The sequence below is a fragment of the Dermacentor albipictus genome, unplaced genomic scaffold, assembly GCF_038994185.2.
Source record: "Dermacentor albipictus isolate Rhodes 1998 colony unplaced genomic scaffold, USDA_Dalb.pri_finalv2 scaffold_13, whole genome shotgun sequence".
Classification (NCBI taxonomy): Eukaryota; Metazoa; Arthropoda; class Arachnida; order Ixodida; family Ixodidae; genus Dermacentor; species Dermacentor albipictus.
The window spans coordinates 11,339,261-11,360,404 of NW_027225567.1; the positions used below are offsets into that span (position 1 = coordinate 11,339,261).

The following is a 21,144-nucleotide window of genomic DNA, read 5'->3' on the forward strand; positions in this document are numbered from 1 at the left end:
GAGGGATAATTTATAGTTCAAAAAGAGAAATTGTTTCATGTTTTTTTAAACATATACAAGGATGATACAGAGTTCATGTGAGTGCGTAAACTATTCCACAATGTTATTGAAGAAAAAACAAAGTGTTTCTACGATAATTAGCACAGGTATTGGGCAGGATCAAGTTACTATGGATAGGGAAGCGGGTAGAATTAGGATAAGAGAGCGCACGCTGTGGGAAAATGTCTAGTGAGGTGATAGTTATAAATTTTAAATATAGTGCCTACATATAAATAAAGGCCAGACAAAGGCAAAATATTAATATCAACAAAAATGGGAAAGGAAGCTGAAAACCATGGAGCGAATTTAGTATAAGATATTCTAATGCAGACTGACGAAATATGTTTCTGAAACCGAAGATGGGGGTCAACAATGACTTCGAGAAAGATAATGTGATCAGATGAAGTAAGAACCTGGTTGTTGATGCAAAGACAAGGAGGCATACTTTTTTCCTGTTTGGTGAATGAAAAAAGCACAAAAGACGATTTGAAGGGTTAATTGATCGCCGGTTTGCTGCTCATCACTGCACAAGGGAATTTAAATCTGCTTGTTAATTGCAAATTAAAGCATTAAGGTCAGGGTTGTGACCAAAGATATTGGTGTCGTCTGCATATGAAATACACTTGGAGCAAGAAAGGCTCTGTTCGCCAAAGCGCTGCATGAGCGGAGGTCTGTCTGCGGCGGCCGCTGTGAATCGCGCCTATGCGTCACCCATGCGCTGCCTCTTGCGATCTCCCGATTAGTGAGGCAGTCGCTCCACACTTCGCTCCGTTTGCAACGGGCCACACAAGACCGAGTGTCTGCGCCAGCCAATATATCACGAAATGAAAACATGTATCTGATAATGAAAACGTTTTATTGACAGGAAAAGGGGAAGGTAGTTATAAGGGTGGTCGGATTCTTATTCCGCAATTCCGTTGGCTAAGCCCGCTGCCCTAGCACTTTCCACGAGGGCTTGCTGGTCATCGAGGGTTGAGCTGGACAGGGCTGCCTCCCATCCTTCTCACGTTGGCTGTTGTATAGTCTCTAAGGCACTATTATTAGCTTGACAGGCCCATACCATATGGTACAAATCTGCTTTCTCCTTGCAGAATTTACACTCGGCTGAATAGGATTGTGGCTCAATAGCATGTTGCTTAACTTGGTTATTAAATGACATGATGTGTAATCTTCGTAAATGACATTCTTATGATTTATCTAATCCCTTGGTCGGGCCCAGGTATTTTCGTCGCGATAAGCGCAAGTGCTGCAATACATCTACATAAGTTGCTAATGGCACTGGTAAGTCCGAGTCTTCAGGGAGGGAAGAGGTGGGACCCCAGGGTAGAAAAGCTTGGGTGGCGGGGTGAAACGCGTATACTGCATAGAGGCAGTGGTGTATGCATTACGCTTGTCGGAGAATGCGCGAAATGCAATTCCAAACGCTTCTGGTTCTATGTAAGAGATTGCATTTCTTAGCGGGTTGAGAGTAATGTCATAAGTCATCCTTCTCGTGGCATTCTTATAGCGTCCTCGATCACCTTGCCCCGGGGTTGCCCCGAAACCAGAATGGTGCGCCTTGCACCGCCGTGGTGGCGCACTGCGGAGGGTCAACATCGAGGACAAAACTGCACCCATTGCAGGGTGCTTGCATAGAGAATGGTGCTTGCATGCAGCGCTACTTTGCCCCTGGCGCGCAAGACGTGCGCGAACACGTGCGCGCGCACATTTTGTTGTTTGCAGGTGCTGAGCATCTGCGGCAAGCGCTCGAACCTTGTCAAACTGCGTGCGCCGACATACCTGGTTGCAAGCAAACACCAATGGATCTTATAATTAATCCTGACGACCCATTCCTGACGACCCTTTCAACGAACCTGTCCACTTTCGGCCGCTCTTCACCACATTGTTTTTGGACGAGGTCGATAAGCATGCCGTCTTCGCTCTCAGACGAACTTGAAAAAAACTCATCGATTGCGGCAATTAGCAGCGCTTCCTTTCTCATTGCCGACATCTCCACTGGCTAACTCCGTCAACTCCGTTGCAACCGCAGCTATCGGGCCAGAGCATCCACGGTTCTGCAGTCGGCAGTGCGCGCGTGCGTCCCGCAGTGCTTGCTGGGATTGCACCCCGGCGCACCGCCGATTTCCGGTGATCGAGGATGGTCGGTGCGCACCGGTGCGGTTGATCGAGGATGAAAGTGCGCACCAAGGCGCCCCGGTGCGCACCGGTGCGGGTGATTGAGGACGCTGATAGAAACCACGACAATATTGCATATGCATTTTCTGAATATTTTTCATGCTCCTAGCTCTGGTGACTGGCAGTACAGTTTCAGTGACCATTTCAACACTTCATGTTTTTCAGAACACGATATCGCGGCGGCCGTAATGAAGTTAAAACCAAAGCATTCTCTTGCTTACGACGGAATACCAAGTTTTGTTATCAAAGGCTGTTCTTCTATTTTTGTTCCTCTCGTAACGCACATTTATAATCTTGCTTTGTCTACGAGTGCCTTTTCTTCTTCTTGGAAGAATGCAATAGTTATGCTAGTTCATAAAGGTGGCAGCATGGGTGGGATAAAAAATTATCACCCCGTGTCCCTCTTGTCTCCGTTTTCTAAAGTATAGTAGGTAAAGTGTCTGAAACAGCTATGTTTACGCATCTGTTATTTTTCAATAAGCATAACATTAGTATATGCCTACGTAGTTTTGTTCATCGTAGATCTGTGGAAACAAACCTTGTTTCACCCGCCGTGGTTGCTCAGTGGCTATGGTGTTGGGCTGCTGAGCACGAGGTCGCGGGATCGAATCCCGGCCACGGCGGCCGCATTTCGATGGGGGCGAAATGCGAGAACACCCGTGTGCTTAGATTTAGGTGCATGTTAAAGAACCCCAGGTGGTCAAAATTTCCGGAGTCCTCCACTACGGCATGCCTCAGAAAGCGGTTTTGGCACGTAAAACCCCAAATATTATTATTATTAGACCTTGTTTCGTATATTGATGGTTCGGGACCCGCTGTTGCTAACCGGAGACATACCTAGTATATTTCGACCTCGCAAAAGCATTTGAGATTGTTTCTCATGACTTTCTTATCCATAAACTCTTGAGTTACGGCGTTAGTTCCAGCCTGTAAACGCTGCATGATCAAAGACAACCTGTCCACTCAGCTAAATTATGTTCGCTTTGCTATTAAGTACTGTTTGCCTTATGAATCAACTTGTGGTGTTCTTAGGCCCATCATATATGTTAATAATCTTGAAGAACGTTTGCGTCATTCACGTCTCATTTTGTACGCTGGTGATATTAAACTTTACCGTGAAATAGAATCAGTGCAGGATTGTGAATTATTACCGGAAGATGTGAATTCTCTCATGGAGGGGTGTGTTTCCAACTTTTTGCGTAATAATCCAACGAAGACACTAGTTTCCTTTAGTCGCAAAATGTCCATTTTACGAATACTGACTTGATAACATTCCTTTGAAAAGACAGAGCTGTGCGCGCGACTTAAGAATATTGGTTGACTCCCTGCTAACTTTCGAAGAACATGTTTCAAGCATCTTTAATGCATCCTACAGGAAGTTAGGCCTCAGTTTGCCCAAGATTATTATATCGACAGTCAAAAGCTTCCCTCATCTTGAGAGTAATTACATAAATGTCCAGGAGGGCTGTCGCGTGGTGTTCTTATTGAGCACCATAAGCGAAACCTTTAAGGAGCGCGCCATGTGATCCCTCATACTACCCAAGGGAGGCGCTTCCCACAGATGGCGACTCGGTAAGTCCTCGCCCCCAATATTCCTACGTTATCGGCGCGAGAGCGAGCGTCGCTCGATGCCGGGCGCGTCGAAGCGCGTTGGCCACGTCTAGTTATGTTGGCTGCGCCAGTGCGTTGGGCGCACTAACGTGATGTAAAGCTCACACCATACATACGCTTGCGGACGCGCGCCCACGCATGCGCAGACAAGGCGTACGGCTCGTACACGTCGAAACGCACCGTGATCACGGGGAACAGCTCATGTTATCGCGCTTGGGCTGCCTTTTGTCAGCGCGCCTGGCTACGCAGCTACGGCGCGGTACATTCAACTCTCGATGAAGCAGATTTATATCATGCAATAAAGTGTTTTTTCTTTCATTTTTGTACGGAGCTAACAGCTATAAAAATATAACGATGATGTTTATAGATATCGAAGTATTTTGAAACACTGTCCAAAAAAAAATTACATTGCGGCGTCTGCCAAGGCGTATATGGTGAGCCCAGTGAGCGCGCGCTATTGAGCGTTTTTGTGGATGCAGACCGCCATTTCTCGCGAGGCAGGGCAGTACGCGCATGGATGCGAGCTTGCACTTGACCGCAAGCGTGCTTGTGCCGTTGGCTTAGCGCACGCTACGTCCGACTATATTTAGCCCTTGAACCCTCGCCAAGTCACGTGGTACTGCAGCGGTGAGGCTTCGAGCGAGCGCAGCTGCGACGCCTCTCCGCAGTGGATCACGGGGCATTACGTCACACCAGCCACATCTGCACTCCGGCGGCTCAAGGTCATAGCGACGCGATGAATGACGTTGCGAGACATGGCGTAGTAGAGCTATCGCTCTAAAATCGCATGCTCTCACTTCCGCAATGCCGTCATGCAGCGTCATCGAAAGCAGCTGGCCCAAGAATGCTATTAGATGATTTCGTGATCGTGAGAGCATTCACAGTAATACATAATTGCTAATTTTGAGGTAAATTAAAGATGTATATGCCTGCAATCTCAAAAAGGCCATAAAACCATTTCATATTTGCACTGCGTGTAGCTGCATCAACTGCGTGTGGCCTCCGAGATGGCAGCGGCTTGCTGCGTGGCATAGTCTACCGCGATGATCAATAAATGAAATTCTGTTGCCTGGATCTTGCAGCAATGTGAACAAATGCCTCAAAAAGCGTAACCAAGACATGTTACATATTTCTGGACTTCGTATGTCAAGGTTCTGTGCATGCATGCGGGTGCGTGTGTGATGTTTTCGGGAGAAGGGGGCAAAAGGTGTACGGCACCTGAACATATTTTGTGTTTGTGTGTCAGGAGGCATTCGTCTAAAGCGCATATTGTGAATGGCAGATTTGTCTGCCCATTTGTGTTTAGCTGTATGAGTGGAAATTCTGGTGGCTCAGGATTGAAAGATGTGCGCTCCCTCGTGTTGGGTGGTCTGGAGTCAGTGGAGGGCCTGGCCGTGGTCTGGATTGCGTGCAATCTCTACTGGGTGGAGAGCAGGCACCAAGAAATAGAGGTTTCAAGGTGTCATGGTTCCATGCGGGCATCGGTTGTGGGCGATATCCGCCGCCCTAGAGGCTTGGCGCTGGATCCACGAGTGGGGTAAGTGGTGCTTCTCTCATCATTCTCTTTAGCTCAGTGAACGGTTCGTTCAGAGACATGCCGCCAGTGCAGTGGCGTAGCAATTATCCAGTGGCTCAAAAGTGCTCGGCACAATGTTGGCCAGATGTCACTGGCCAACCTGGCTCAACTCGGCCCATATAACGCTATGGACCACTTGCATATGTATTCTACCGGAAAATGTGCACTTAACCCACCCATTTGGAACATTACCTACACCTTATCCATACCATTCCCCAAATTTTCCCTAGATATAAACAAGATGCCCTGTTTAGCTCACCGAAGACACCGGAGAAACAAACTCCTTATATCGTAATATCCCCTTCAGTCACGGCATACACGTTCGTGAACGCGACTTATTTTTGCCATTACTGAGCAGTGGTTGCAAGGAATAGACAATGAACATTAAGCTTTGAGTAAATTGAACACTGCTTTCTTAGACCGCACCCACACCCCTCGCTTCACACGACCGCTTTCGTTAAGGCGCTACCGTCTTTGATGGGATATTTGAAGTGGGGCGTTTCGGCAGTTATTGATTGTGGTTCAGCACGTAAACCACAATTTTTTAAAGCACTACCCCTCGTGCAGCGGGCAGCCAGCATGCTGCTCCTATGTGCTCCTCGCTGTCGCAGTGCGCTGGCTGCCCGCTGTTGCCTCGAGGTGCACTAGTTTGCGCTCACTGCAGACTCACAGTTTAGGTTTCATGCGCTCTCGTAGCTAAATTTTGTCATGCCAGAGCTTCGCAGGTAATTGCATTTTTCTCGATCCAAAAGTTGATATGGTTTTGTACAGAGAGCTCGCTTCAAATTGCCAATTACAATGAGCCTGCTCAAACAAAATTTAAAATGTAAATAATGTTCGTTAATTGCCAACCGAGTATTACATGTCACCCGTCAACCCCATGTTCGTCACCATTGACAGCACGTCTCTGAAGTAAACATCCTTTTATTTCAAAACTGGTATTTTTAAACATTATGCTTAGTCTTCGTAGAAACTCCCGCATTACTGACTGGGGAATCACTGACAGTGGTCCGGAACAGACCACTGTAAGTTGCACTTCACGCCTCAAAGAGGCAGGATGTGTGTCGAGTGAGCTCCTGAGCAACACTTTAAAATGTGGTGCATGCGGTTTAAATCATGAATCCGGGACCTTAAAGAGGTGCGACGTAATAACAATGCATTTCTCTCACATATATCACTAAATCACCGCTGAACTTTTTTTTAATGGAAGGGGTGAAGGGTAGGGGGCATAGGATTTTACAGCTGGTGGTAGGATTGGAGTAACACGTGCAGAATCTGGGTGGTTGTTGGGACATGTTTGTAAAGGACTATAGCCGGCCTAATTTCTTTTCATTGGTAAGAGTTGACATTCAGCCTTGTTGGTATGCCATAGTAACAGGAATAAAGCGCTTGGAAATACTGAAACAAAGGAGGAGTACTCAATACAAGCACTTTGAATGCACCGTGCCATGAAAGCACTGGGCATGTCACCATATATGTCATTCTTCAATGAACCTCTTTCATGCTGACTTTGGCCACTGGGCATGTGGCACTGGATATGCAGCGTTCTCAGTTCTGCCACCGGTGCACCTCACACAGACTTCTTGGCAGCACTGCTAGATAGCGCAGCGTGTCCAGAGGAAAGTGGGAGAGGAGCCCGGCTGCAGTACACAGTTGACATGCACCGGTGCATTCTCTGAGGCCATGCAAAGGACTTTGTGGTGATGCTGCTAGATGGTGCAGCATGTCTAGGAAGGCGCTTGAAAGAAGAGCCTCGCTGCGCAGTACAGACCTCGTACATGAAGCATTTTGGTGGTGGCAATATGTTGTCTTTACATTACTTTAATGCTCATCGCATTACTGTTGACAGTCGTCATGAGATGGGATTTGCTGGAATTTTTTTTCTACTTCGTCAGTGGTCGGAGCAGCACACCGCCCGCGTTTTCAGTAGGATCAGCTGGCCATGAACGATGGATAAGAGCAGCATGGAATCAAGCGAAAGGAACTGCTACAAAATCCTGACCAAGATAAGTGAAGTGTTGTCTGATCCACAGCAGCTTTCAAATGCATACGGTATGCACAGTTGTACTACACCAGGGTTTCCTAGCTATGATGTACAGAGTCATGTTCTGCTGCTAAGCACCAGGTTTTTAGCTTGATCCCTGACCATGGTAGTCTCATTTGGGACTGCCATAGTCAGGACCTGTCCCCTTTGTGCAATCACTCATAGGCACACTTGACTATTAGTATCTGAAGTCCAGCAGTTATAATAAAAAGAGTTCCAATCTCAGACTAGAAAGATTTTTTCCTGAACTGTGAAGCTTTCTTTCTGTGAAACCTGTATGGGTTTCCTTTGTACAGTGGTGGGAATGTTGTGCCAATTTATGCAGACTAGAATTTGTTGCTCCATGCTGCTCCAAAAGCTTCTTTTTCACCTAAATTGTGCCACTGCTGCCCGACAATGTAGTTTTGGTGGTGTGAAAATTGGGAAGCTACCACGCAATAAAAAACAAACCGTGGTGCCATTGCATTCATTGGCTGCATTCGTTCAGGGCATTGCAGCCAGCACGACTGGCACTGTGATAGGTGACAGAATCAAACTGATTCCTATTTTCATACGCCAACTGTGAGGTGTGCATGAGGCTACAGTGATTTTGGTGGCTATGCTAGATTTGCAATGGCATGATCAATGCAATAGTTTCACGCATCAAGGGCTGCTTTCTTGCAACTTTATTAGTTGCACTGTATTAGCTGCTCTTTTTCAAGAGAATTTGAGGTTATTGAATTTAGCATTTGGCATTACAACCAAATGCACAGTGATGAGGTATTGGACCACCGTTCATGATGCTTGTCTTTGATAATACATGTGCCTTTGGTAAAGCTCAAGGTTAAAGAGGCTAAATGCGAATGAGCAAGTAATCTAGCCCTATGCTCCTTTCCTGCGAGTGCATATCAGTGGCGGAATATAGAACATTACATGCTCGCACTGCCCTGATATGGTTCATAAAACAAAATTTAAATGTGTGGAATAATAAACCTACGAAGTGGCCCTTCCTTAATGGGAAAATAAAGCTAGTTTCAGCTGCACTAGTGAATTGCTTATATAAATAACCAAAGAGCCCCTCTTACTGTGAAAACTGGCTCTGTAAGCCAGAAGAGATGCTAGAATGAAAGACAGATGGCGACCCCGCCTTGGATTTCTTGGCCCAGCTCACCGTGGCATCATAGATTTTGATGGTGACTGCTCAGGCCCAGACAACTGTTCTTCGGTGGAGTCGTACTACATTCCGTCCTAGAAGAACAGAAGACTGGTTAGGAAATTTCAAGACCTTCTACAGGTCCACAATGGCCCAAGCACGAAAAATACTTAGGAATCCATGGTGTCAAGCTTGCGCTGGTATTGCGGCGCAAAATTTATTGAGGACTGTTGACCTTCATTTGCTCTTGTAATAACCTGCTTAATACCATGAAATCGAAGAGGGGTTTTCTTTATAGTGTCCCCTAAGGTTCCTTTCATGGTTTTGCACAGTGCTGCCAGCAGCATATCGCTTTTGATGTATGATTGCCGCTGCCGTCATAGCTTGCTTTGGTGAAGCACCTATTTTGTTCCCCGTTTTTATGAGTAAATGATTATGTGAACTAAAGAGAACACTAAAAACTATATTTCGTTTTTCAGCGTGCACTTTCGTGGAAGGCTTACACCTACTCCGAACACAGCAGTATGTGCTCCAAAATTAGATTTTGCCTGCTCCAGTGGATGCTCCAAAACACTGAAGGGCATTCCCACCACTGTTTGTAGCTCGTGCTGCATATGGGTGGATGACATTTTTCCTTTACATGACAATTTTTCCACCTTGCGGGATTCCGTAGAACTGATTTGCCATTTAGAGTAGTTGTGAAATTGTCTTGGCTGTAATTTCCTTGATTTCAATTACTTCCTTGATGCCCAGCTGTCATAATATTTTCCACTGACCCAGCTTTCTTGCTTGTGGGCAAAGCAGTGCGTTTTGCTCCTTGTACTTTGAGAGTTCATGCTTGTTCTTGTACTACATTCACTGTTTGGCTGTTGAAATGATTTGCATAATTTTTTTTAATTTTGCTTCATAATTTAGACAGCTTATTAAATTAACTTTTTGTGTACAGGTTCCTTTTCTGGACTGACTGGAATGATGAAAACGCACGATTGAGCGAAGCTACCTGGATGGAAGCTCAAGAAAGGTGATAGTTAATGTGGAAGAGTACAGCAACCTGCCAAAATCTTTGCCCCATGGAATCACGCTGGATTACGCCGTCAATAGAGTCTATTGGATTGATGCTAGGTAAGTTGAGGAATGGCGTCTCTATAGTAAAATGCTGTCTGCCTTGTAAAGAGGGTCTGAACATCCATCAAGTCAATGAACTTTCACCTTTTGTCCAAGCCTCTCTCCATTCATCATGAAAAATAAATTGAAATTGAAATGGTTTTTGTAAGCTTCTTTTTTATGTCTAAGTGTACATTAATCAGTTCAATACAACCTTTTCACATTTGTCCAACTAATGGAGGCACCAGTGTCTTTCAAAATGAGACGAAGTGTGAGCTGTGCATGCTAGGAAGTGACTGTTGCATGCAGTTTCCACTTCAAGCCACATCTTCATTTCTTATTTTTTAAGGGCCCGTCACTAGGCCACATAGCAAATTTTAATTATATGCTGGAAGTTGTTACGTGTTCTCTTTAGGAGTGTTCTACCACAAGAATTTTTCGAATTAACTCATTAGTAGCAAGCATCATTAGGAGGCGAGCATCACCGCCAATATAGACACTCTCTCTTCTTGCTCCGTCTAGCCTTTGCAATTGAAATTGCTTCCCTGTGTTCGCCAATACTATAGCCAGATGATTGAATGACAAGTATGTCACGGGCCCGGCATTCTTCCTTTTTACAGCGAGGCTGTTGAGGCTCATTCACACCGGCGACTGACAGTGGTCGCCTGATCAAGTTGGTTGCAAAGCGACCAGACGCAAATGGTCGCACAGGATCGCTTTTCTCGAAAAGTGACCGTTTTGGGCCAGTCGCGCGACCGTGGTCGCAAAACGGATAAACCAATCAGCGGCGCACCGGAAGTGATCTTTCACGTGTCTACATCCGGCCTTCTCCTGCGTCGCGGCAAATTCCGCGTAGATTCCGAGAGTTCTCGTTGAGAAAAATAATCATCGGGATTGCAACTTGCGAGTCGCACTCAGCCGGGCTCGCCGGTGTGAACATCAGTCGCCCTCGGTCGCTTTTGGCCGCGAGTCGCAAATGGCCGCAAGAGCTCCTCAAGTCGCCGGTGCGAATGAGCCTTTGAGGGCTACTTTTCCCACTATCATGCCCGCATGTACAAAAAAATCTCGAGGATTTGCAATGCTGGGCCGACCCGCGGCAAAATAGAAGCAGGCGGTAAGCACCCCCCATACGTGGGTCGATACCGATCGAGATAGTGCAGTACCGGGACGACCCGTGGCAGAGGTGCAGTTTGCTCCTAAGGGGCCGACATACGCAGCTTTGCTGGTCATGCTTCTTCACAGAGTGAAAGGGCACTGATTTTTTTTCTCACGCATTGTTGCTGAGTGGTGTACTTCAGGTGATGGTCTTGCATGCAAGCTGTTGCATTTGTCTTGTTTCACACAGCACACTTTTTGTACACACTGCATCAGGCTGCCTGATTAGCGGTATAGGTCAGTGCCATAATCACGAGAACTGAGGCAGACCCGAGAGGATGAACGAGCATGATCACGGTAGAAAAGGAGTTTCATTTGCTGTGCGTGTGACTGCAGGATGTGGGAACAAGCAGACAAAACGGAAGTACATTTCTCGTGCCATGGTACGAAGTACAACAATAACACGCAGACATTCACTTTGTATGTTTAATTGTTTCTCTAAACTTTAATTAGTCTTGTGAAACAACAGATTAAACAAATAAATGATGTTGCTTTGAATAATTCGTAAAGCCACGTGTCACTAGGAGCGACATCACAGCATTGCGAATTACGTAGGTGCACTTGTGCAGCAGACGGCTACTCTCCCGCTGGGAGCGTGGCACCTGCGAAAAGGACAAACGGCATTTAGTTTGAAATTTAAGCTCTTTCTGTGGCATGTAGGGATGTAATATTTAGCAGACACGTTGGTTTGCGCGCATTGTTCACACTAACCCTTGTCAGTTCGAAATGGCCAGAACTGGTGAGGGGCCCTTAAAAAGGAGGAGGAGCGGAGAGCACTCTTGTAACTGAAATTGAGATACTTCATGCATATCTTCTAGTGCCATAAACCACTTAACAGAGAGTTTTAATTTCTGCATAAGCTTCTTATTGTTTGCGGATTATCAGAGGCTTAAACACACTTCTGCAAAAAGCTCGAGAATGGGACAAAGAATAAGGGAACACACGACACGGGGGCTCATATGGTGTGTTCCCTTATTCTTTTACCCATTCTCGTGCTGTTTGCAATAGTGTGTCAGAGTACCAACAAGTCTGGCTTACCGCTGTTTTGGAGGCGTGAACATGAGCAGCCAATTTCGTGGTGCAGAGTTCAACCAGACACGGTTTTTATTGCAGTAACAAAGTGTATTTTACTTCACTGCTGGAGTAAATTTTCGACAGCAGCGTAATCATGAACATGCAGCCTTTTTTAAATGTTTTTTTCTTGTGGAACACGAGAATGTGTCCATAAGACATTGTGGTTAGACAAAGCATCACAAGATGCCGCTACCAGCATCAGGTAACGCAGTATTAAATGAATGCCATTGCATATACCGAAATACCGGACACGCTACAACTAAAACTCTATTAATGTTTGCATAGATGACTAAACAATTCAGAGAATAACATATGGTAATGTGATGCATTGCATTGCCAAAATTATAATCTAAATTATGTCATAACTTGCCACATAGGTATGTTGACTTGAATTATTTATAAACACTTACTTCAGGTATCTGTTTCTTCATGTTTAAGCAGTGACTAAAATTACTCTTTGCATTTTATTCACCAATAAGCTTGACTAAATAACCTTGATGTAGCAGTAAACGCTGAAACTTGTGGCATTGTCTGATTCATTGGTAAGCTTAAGTACCAATTGCCCTCGTGTTGCATGGTCTGAATTAAAAATATATATATATACCTCTTCATTTATCAACAGTTGAAATGCACCAATCAGTCACTAATTGCACAAAGTGGGTGCATAGGCATTAAATTTTTCAATTCATTGGAAAACTGGGAAGGTGGTTACCTCTGCAATTGATATTTGCTTGTTTAGTATAAACATATGCTTATTCAATTTGCACTTATTGTAATGTTCTAGAATGTACTTAAGGTACATGTGGCGTGCGCACGCATAAAATAGCAACCACGTGCCCGCTCTGGGAACCCAAACTAAAGCCTAATGTTCCGCAGGACTATAATGTTCCGCAGGACTATACCCTCTGAATAACGGACAACAAACTTGCTGTTTTTGAGTCAGCTTCATTTTTCCGCATTGACAGAGTGCACTTTTATATCTATAAGAAATTGTTATGACACAACTAGCATCGTTCACACTCTGTTATCAGTGTTTTTCTTTGGGGATCTGTCTCTGCAGTCACTGCAGTGAAAGTTTGGACATGCTACATTTTCTTTTTCTTACAAAAGGCAGTGTGGGAAACAATGGCTGCTCCACTTGGCTGCACCAATGAACAATGCACAGGGATTCATTTTCTGTGGTCTGAAGGTGAGCCTAGGGTCATACACAATGGCAGGCTAATTCTTGACAAAGAAGACATTGAAAAATACATTGCAATATCTATGGTGTGCAGTGCCTTTTCTGTCCTGCCAGAAGACAAAGAACTGACTTGTGCTACGCTCATTCCTTATGCTTCCGTCATTACCATTGCATAATGATAAGCATTTTTTTACTCTGCAGCATAGCTTTCTACAGTTCTTTACAACAGAGCACTTTCAAAGCTCCGGGATCAACTTCAGACCGTAGAAAATAAATAATTGCATGTTATTCTATTTTGGTACAGAAAAGGATCGGGGAAATCATCGTTCTTTGCACTGCAGTCACAGCAGAACCGATGTAGCACAACCAAATTTGCACAGCAGTGGCTGAATAGGTAGACCTTACATGGAAAGTGCTGATAAAATTATGTGGCAAGGAATTTTTTAAATAACACGAGTACGGATAATCTTCAAGTCAGCCTTCAGCAATCTAGTTATAGCATATGCATGTTGCAATGTAAGGGAAAGCTCGTCGTCCGCCTGTTTGTAACGGAGCATTACAAAAGGAAGCATGGGCTAGTTGTAGAATCGTGCCTGGGACAATGACCAGATCAGGGCAGCTGCTCTACCATCTGCCATTCAACTCACTCCTTAGCTAGGCGCCTTGTTAATAAAACTGGTACTGTAGGTTCCCTGGTAAAGCAGTGATCTCGATTTGATAATAGGACCAGGACACATTTATGTGCACATAAGTGACTTCTTGCAAAATAATTGACTGCCTGTAGTCAAACCTCTCTGCTAATACTATTACATAACAGACAGCACTATAAAGGCTAGAGAGACTCTTGGCGACTTGTATTCACAATCACAAAAAATTATGATGCATATGGAAGAAAGGTGTAAGTATGTGTCCTGTAATTAAAGTCAACATTGTCTCATACTTTTATGCCTCAAATTATTATGTATTTATTACATGAAGGCATCTTGGACCTAAACTATTTACCATTAAATGAGTAACAATTTCTGCAATCAGAGCCACAGCGCATCACTTGCACTCCTGACTAAAACATGTTATGCTGCTTACTGGAACTTCCACAAGTTTAGTTCTAATACATGTAGTTATTCTATAGAAAGCATTGCACATTAAAGACAACTACACTGCAGAACATGCAGAGTTAGACTTCTATGATCACACTGCTTTCATAGCTTCCTCAGCATTGTCTACTAAGTATGAAACACAATATAGTGAATGGCCAAAGAAAAGATGTTAGATCATAGTGAATATATCCATACCATCAATATTTCCCCTGTGTATTCTTTAACATTTAAAATTTTGTATGTTGGCATTCATGTTGTGGCTAATCGGCACTTTTTGCACTAGCTATAAGATCATCATCATCATCAGCCTAGTTACGCCCACTGCAGGGCAAAGGCCTCTCCCATACTTCTCCAACTACCCCGGTCATGTACTAATTGTGGCCATGTTGTCCCTGCAAACGTCTTAATGTCATCCGCCCACCTAACTTTCTGCCACCCCCTGCTACGCTTCCCTGCCCTTGGAATCCAGTCCGTAACCCTTAATGACCATCGGTTATCTTCCCTCCTCCTTACATGTCCGGCCCATGCCCATTTCTTTTTCTGAATTTCAACTAAGATGTCATTTACCCGCGTTTGCTGCCTCACCCAATCTGCTCTTTTCTTATCCCTTAACGTTATACCGATCATTCTTCTTTCCATAGCTCGTTGCTTCGTCCTCAATTTCAGCAGAACCCTTCGCGTAAGCCTCCAGGTTTCTGCCCCATATGTAAGTTCCGGTACCACAGAGCTGTTATACACTTTCCTTTTGAGGGATAGTGGCAACCTGCTGTTCATGATTTGAGAATGCCTGCCAAACGCACCCTAGCCTATTCTTATTCTTCTGGTTATTTCAGTCTCATGATCCGGATCCGTGGTCACTACCTGCCCTAAGTAGATGTATTCCCTTACCTCTTCCAGTGCCTCGCTACCTATCGTAAACTGCTGTTCTCTTCCGAGACTGTTAAACATTACTTTAGTTTTCTTCAGATTAATTTTCAGACCCACCCGTCTGCTTTGCCTCTCCAGGTCAGTGAGCATGCATTGCAATTGGTCTCCTGAGTTACTAAGCAAGGCAATATCATCAACGAATCGCAAGTTGCTAAGGTATTCTCCATAAACTTTTATCCCCCATTCTTCCCACTCCAGGTCTCTGAATACCTCCTGTAAACATGCGGTGAATAGCATTGGAGAGATCGTATCTCCCTGTCTGACGCCTTTCTTTATTAGATTTCGTTGCTTTCTTTGTGGAGGACTACGGTGGCTGTCGAGCCGCTATAGATATCTTCCAGTATTTTTACATATGGCTCATCTACACCCTGATTCAGTAATGCCTCCATGACTGCTGAGGTTTCGACTGAATCAAACGCTTTCTCGTAATCAATGAAATCTATATATAAGGGTTGGTTATATTCTGCACATTTTTCTATCACCTGATTGATAGTGTGAATATGGTCTATTGTTGAGTAGCCTTTACGGAATCCTGCCTGGTCCTTTGGTTGACAGAAGTCTAAGGTGTTCTTGATTCTATTTGCGATTACCTTAGTGAATAGTTTGTAGGCAACGGACAGTAAGCTGATCGGTCTATAATTTATCAAGTCTTTGGCGTCCCCTTTCTTATGGATTAGGATTATGTTAACGTTCTTCCAAGATTCCGGTACGCTCGCGGTCATGAGGCATTGTGTATACAGGGTGGCCAGCTTCTCTAGAACAATCTGCCCACCATCCTTCAACAAATCTGCTGTTACCTGATCCTCCCCAGCTGCCTTCCTCCTTTGCATATTTCCTAAGGCTTTCTTTACTTCTTCCGGCGTTACCTTTGGGATTTCGAATTATTTACACTTAGTTATTTACACAGGGTGCCCCAATTATCATGCAACAAGACCTAAAAAAAGACCAGTCGCTTTACTCGAAGAAAGCCTGCTGCACAGTGTTTCCTGTACAGTGGAGTAGCCGTCAGTAGTTTTTACAGCTGGTAATGGCTAGGTTCTGGCAGATCTCATCTCCGTGGACATAGATACGTGGACTGATACCGAAGATAGTGCAATGTTCAACAAATCTGCTGTTACCTGATCCTCCCCAGCTGCCTTCCCCCTTTGCATAGCTCCTAAGGCTTTCTTTACTTCTTCTGGCGTTACCTGCGGGATTTCGAATTCCTCTAGGCTATTCTCTCTTCCACGACCTTCGTGGGTGCCACTGGTACTATATAAATCTCTGTAGAACTCCTCAGCCACTTGAACTATCTCATCCATATTAGTAACTATATTGCCGGCTTTGTCTCTCAACGCACACATCTGATTCTTGCCTATTCCTTGTTTCTTCTTCACTGTTTTTAGGCTTCCTCCGTTCCTGAGAGCCTGTTCAATTCTATCCATATTATAGTTCCTGATGTCCGCTGTCTTACGCTTGTTGATTAACTTAGAAAGTTCTGCCAGTTCTATTCTAGCTGTAGGGTTAGAGGCTTTCATACATTGGCGCTTCTCGATAAGATAAGCTATAAGATAAACTGTGTCAAAAAGCACTTGAATACATACTATTTTGATTTTCGCCTACTTAATCTTCATGTACTGTTTTTTAAAATGCCACTGCGCATCTTATATGCAAATGTGGCGACAATGTATGACCTATGGTATACTAAACTGCTCATTTGAGCTTGTTTAAAACAATTCTGATCATTTACTTTCAGCTGCTTGTGCTCTATGATCAATACTTTTTCTTTGGCATGTCACTAGAATATATCCCATTATTTCATTTTACAAATTACACCAATACCCTTCTGTGCATAGAAAACACATTTCTTTATCATATTACCGTATATATCATCACATCGATTTATAGAATTAAGGTAGGAATTGAATTTTGTTTTATAACGAGCTCCTTGTTTTTTCCCTTCTTTTATTTTGTACATCTCAAGAATCAGCTAACGCTTTGGAGAAATTGTCATTTTAAGCACTAGCTAATATTTTGCAGGTAATTTTTTCCACTTAATTTAGCTCTGCTTTACATTAATAATAATAATAATAATAATAATAATAATAATAATAATAATAATAATAATAATAATTGCAATGGAACCAATTTATTTTTGAATGCTTTTGTCTTTGAGGCTGTTTTAGTGAATTAGCTTGAACTGTGAGCGACACTGCTAATTTATACGAGTAGTGCTAATTTATACGAGTTACATGCTGTAATAATGCAGCATGCAAGGCTATGCAAATGGCTAAACCACTCTGCCTATTAGTTTGAATATTGCACCTCATGCCGCACACGTGGTGATTTACATGTTGGGATCATGATTTGCCAACGTGGTGATTATAGCACATCATCGCAGCCTAGAAAATTGTGCCCCAGAAGTGTTGAAGTCACTAACACTTTTTAGTAGTACGATTAGATGAAATTATTTCAGAAACATGGTCACATGAACATGGTAGTGTGGTAAGTGTTTAACATTTTATGAAAACAGTATACAGTGAAGCAGCATTTCATCACTGACTGTAATTCTGTTTTCAGGAAAGCAGTAGCAGCTTGTGTTCATTTGAGTGTACTGCATTAGATCTGACTGCAATTGAAGCATGGCACTGCCACTCCTTGCACACATGTGTTCATTTACATCAGATTGCTGGCCTTTGTTGTGCAGAACCTTACCATGAAAATTGTTTACTTTTAATCTTGTGTCTATTCTATTTCAGGTCTTGATCAATTCACACTGTTAAATATGATGGAAAAGGTCATAAGAAAATTCTTCATTTGTCAACATTTTCAAAGCCTTTCTCTAAGGATGTGTTTGGCGATTACTTTTATTGGACAGACATCACATTTTCTAGTATATTTAAAGCAAGTATTTTCATCTGCACTTTGGGTTGTGTGTTGCATGTAATGTGAGTTGGCTGCTGAATGTGTTGTCACAGCAAATATTTCTTAATTACCAGACTCATCGATTTTCATTGAATGCTTCTCAGAAAGTGGTGGTCCAATCCAGTAACACACTCTATCAGGCTACTATTGTTCATCCCTCCAGACATCCTACATGTAAGTAAATAGTATTGAGCACAAGCATGGTAAGGTGAACTTATAATTTAGTGACAAGTGAAAAGAGCAATAAAAACAGCGCTAAACGACGGGACGAGTGAAGGGACACAGACAACAGCACTGACTAACAACCAAAGTCTTGTTAGTCAGCGCTGTTGTCTGTGTCCCTTCACTCGTCCCGTCGTTTAGCGCTGTTTTCATTGCTCGTAATCATGAACCAACCAGCCCAAATGCGTACTCTTTTGCAAGTGATAAGAATTTTCAATTTCTTCTTATTTTTTGCTTTCCTTGTTTTTCTTTGTAAAATAGAGCTGACATAACTTTAAGAAGAAACAATTAACTTGTAGCCATGTTTTTTTTGTATGACTTGTTCAGTTGTGTTTTCTGTGAACTAAGTGAAATGTTTTGCCCTAGACAATACAACAAATTATTGTGCCTACAAGAATGGCTTCTGCAGTCACCTGTGTGTTCTGGGAAATGGTCAGCCGTTGTGTATGTGTCCATATGGCCTGCAACTTGGTCCTGACAAGCGAACTTGTGAAGGTAAAATTATGTACATTGTTTATTGTATTGTGCTGACGGAATGGCTGAATTGTCTACTAAGTGCACAGTTCCAATCTGGCAAAATAAAAAATTATTTTCTTATGCTGTAATTTCTTTTTACAGATCATGGACCTCTGGTTCTTTATCAAACAATGAACACAAACATTATTTATTTTGCCCTCGTAAGTGATCCTTCCCGATGGATTTATCCTCCTGTGAAGCTGTACATAAGCTGTATTATTTTATGCACTACAAAAATGCTAGCAACTACCAAAGTTGATGTGGAACACTTCATGGAGCTTGACATATACTTTCTCGTCCTCCTCCCCTACACTTTTTTCTTTGCTAAAATGTTTTTGGAATTGCTTTCTGACTTCTAGCCTTAATGCATTCAACAGATGCTTGTTGATTCTTAAATTTTCTTGCAGGCAACTGCATTTGCTCTAACCTATGATAGCCAAAATGAAATTCTGTACTGGATTCAAGGGAAGACGATAAAAAGGAACATGCTCAAGACCTACACCACAGAAATATTTGCGGAATTCGGTAAGATTTTCTCAACTCTTTATACTAGTCTTCTAATAATCTTCAATGTAACTGAAAACTAAATTGACATATACATGTTTATTAGCTCCTAGCAATCCTTTTTTTTTGCTATCTTGACAGTGTAATGTGCTGTGGTGATAGACAGAAACTAGTTTTTCAGCTGAGATCAGGGAAGTGAGCATGACTGTGGCCATAGAGGCTGAACATTGGTTGAGTAACTTTGCCTAGCCTTGGTGTTCTCTTTAAATAAAAGTACTACTGCTGGCTTAGGATCAACTGGAAGCTCTCCCCATTCACAATGTTTCCCAGAGCATAAACTTGTGATGTAAAGTCCCACACCGTTTGATCTTTGCTGCTATTTTCAGTGATGTCGACTTTCTGGATTAGAGTAAAACTGATGACACAGCTGTGGTGGTGATAGTAATATGGGATAGATAAATTGCATCGAACGTTTGATCATGCATTGAAATTGCATGATCACAGGGTTTACAATTACATGCTACATACCTGCCAACTCTTCTGAATTTTTCAGAGTTTACAAAGTCAGGCTCGTTCTGCAATTTTACTGTTGTTTGTTCAAGTATTACGGAAATAAATTGCCCTTTGCAAAGAGTTTCCCTCATAAGTCTCCGAGCACACTTTTAAAAAGTTCTCTGATTATAAAAATGGACTTTAGAGGACTTTCTTTAAGCAAGCTTATTCAGGCAAGTTCCTGAGCAGGTGAAATTTCTAACAGCAAAGTCTTTGGAAAAGCCACTTTAATCTAAAAACATTGTGTTGCTTGTCAGTCTCTGCAGTTCCAAGTTTCTGTTCTATGCCTAAAAGTTAGTCATTAATAAAGTGCATATGTGTCCTATAAACGTTGTGTGCTGTGGGCAAACTTATTAAAAGTGCGTGTTATTGCCCCCCCCCCCCCCAATGCTTTGTCCGCGGGATTGTGACGCATTTTAATGTTCACAGGTTGGCAGCTATAACACTACATCAAGAAAGCTGTCCACTTCATTTCTCTACTTTTATTCTGCCAGGGTCCTTGTTGAAGTTGACTGCACTATCGCTCGACTGCTTATCTGGCAACCTGTACGTAGGAAACTCTGTGCAGCTCAACAGCGAAATTCGCAGCCAGATCTCGGTGTGTGCAACAGGCGGCCGGTACTGCAACAATCTCATCTGGGATTCTGTGCGACATGTCAGTGGTCTTGCAGTGGATGCTGCAAACAGGTTGGTGGATCCTCCATACTAATTCGCGCGCTGAGTATTCGTTACACCAGTGACTACCACAGAACCTTTGGCACTGTTTGGACGCCAGGTGCTGGTTCAAGGAGGCTGTTCCTATTTGGGCTTTTCACTGATATTATTTTCCTTCAGAATTTGATGTTTTGTGCATCATAGTGATGCCCAACAAGACAGAGGTTCACAGGAAGATGGAGGCAAAGTGATCAACAGTCCTTTGAACAAGAGATGTTGGCTTTAGCAACGTCCCGTGTTCAGGCACTGTTGATAGTGGGGCTTGTGTGGAAGGTACAATGGAGGTACAAAGATTTTCCTGCTGCTACTACTGCCCTTTCGAGTGTTACATTGTCTGCACTTCTTGAAGATGACCGTTATAACTTGTGGGACTTCTAATCAATGTTTCTCTGAAGGTGAGGATTTCATTACATGTGCTGAATGTCATAAATGTTATCACGGTGGAGACTGCATTGGAATAAGTGAGCGCACCTACAGAAAGAAAAGTGAAGAAGCTAAGAAAACGATAAAATGTCAGAGCTGCCGCATGCCGCTAGCCCGTAACAACCATAACAATGATCACTCAGTTTTGTCTGAAAACCTGAGCAGACATCTGACAGAAATGTTAAACAAGAGGCT

The 21,144-nt window shown here is 43.3% G+C and overlaps 1 protein-coding gene across 6 annotated transcripts in view; it reads left to right on the top strand.

The window, feature by feature from the left end:
• LOC139051620 (low-density lipoprotein receptor-related protein 5-like) overlaps window positions 1–21,144 on the top strand; it is a 52,666-nt gene that overhangs the window by 23,542 nt on the left and 7,980 nt on the right. For 5 of the 6 annotated variants that reach the window (XR_011509451.1, XM_070528559.1, XM_070528560.1 and 2 more), the window contains exons 2-8: window positions 5,161–5,362; window positions 9,524–9,699; window positions 18,093–18,192; window positions 18,607–18,735; window positions 18,859–18,917; window positions 19,164–19,281; window positions 20,307–20,499. Coding sequence is in view for 5 of the 6 variants with exons in the window: in XM_070528559.1 (XP_070384660.1) it covers window positions 18,687–18,735; window positions 18,859–18,917; window positions 19,164–19,281; window positions 20,307–20,499 (419 nt within the window). In the remaining variant the exon portion in view is untranslated. The remainder of the gene's footprint in view (window positions 1–5,160; window positions 5,363–9,523; window positions 9,700–18,092; window positions 18,193–18,606; window positions 18,736–18,858; window positions 18,918–19,163; window positions 19,282–20,306; window positions 20,500–21,144) is intronic. The other variant, XM_070528558.1, reaches the window with a different exon arrangement.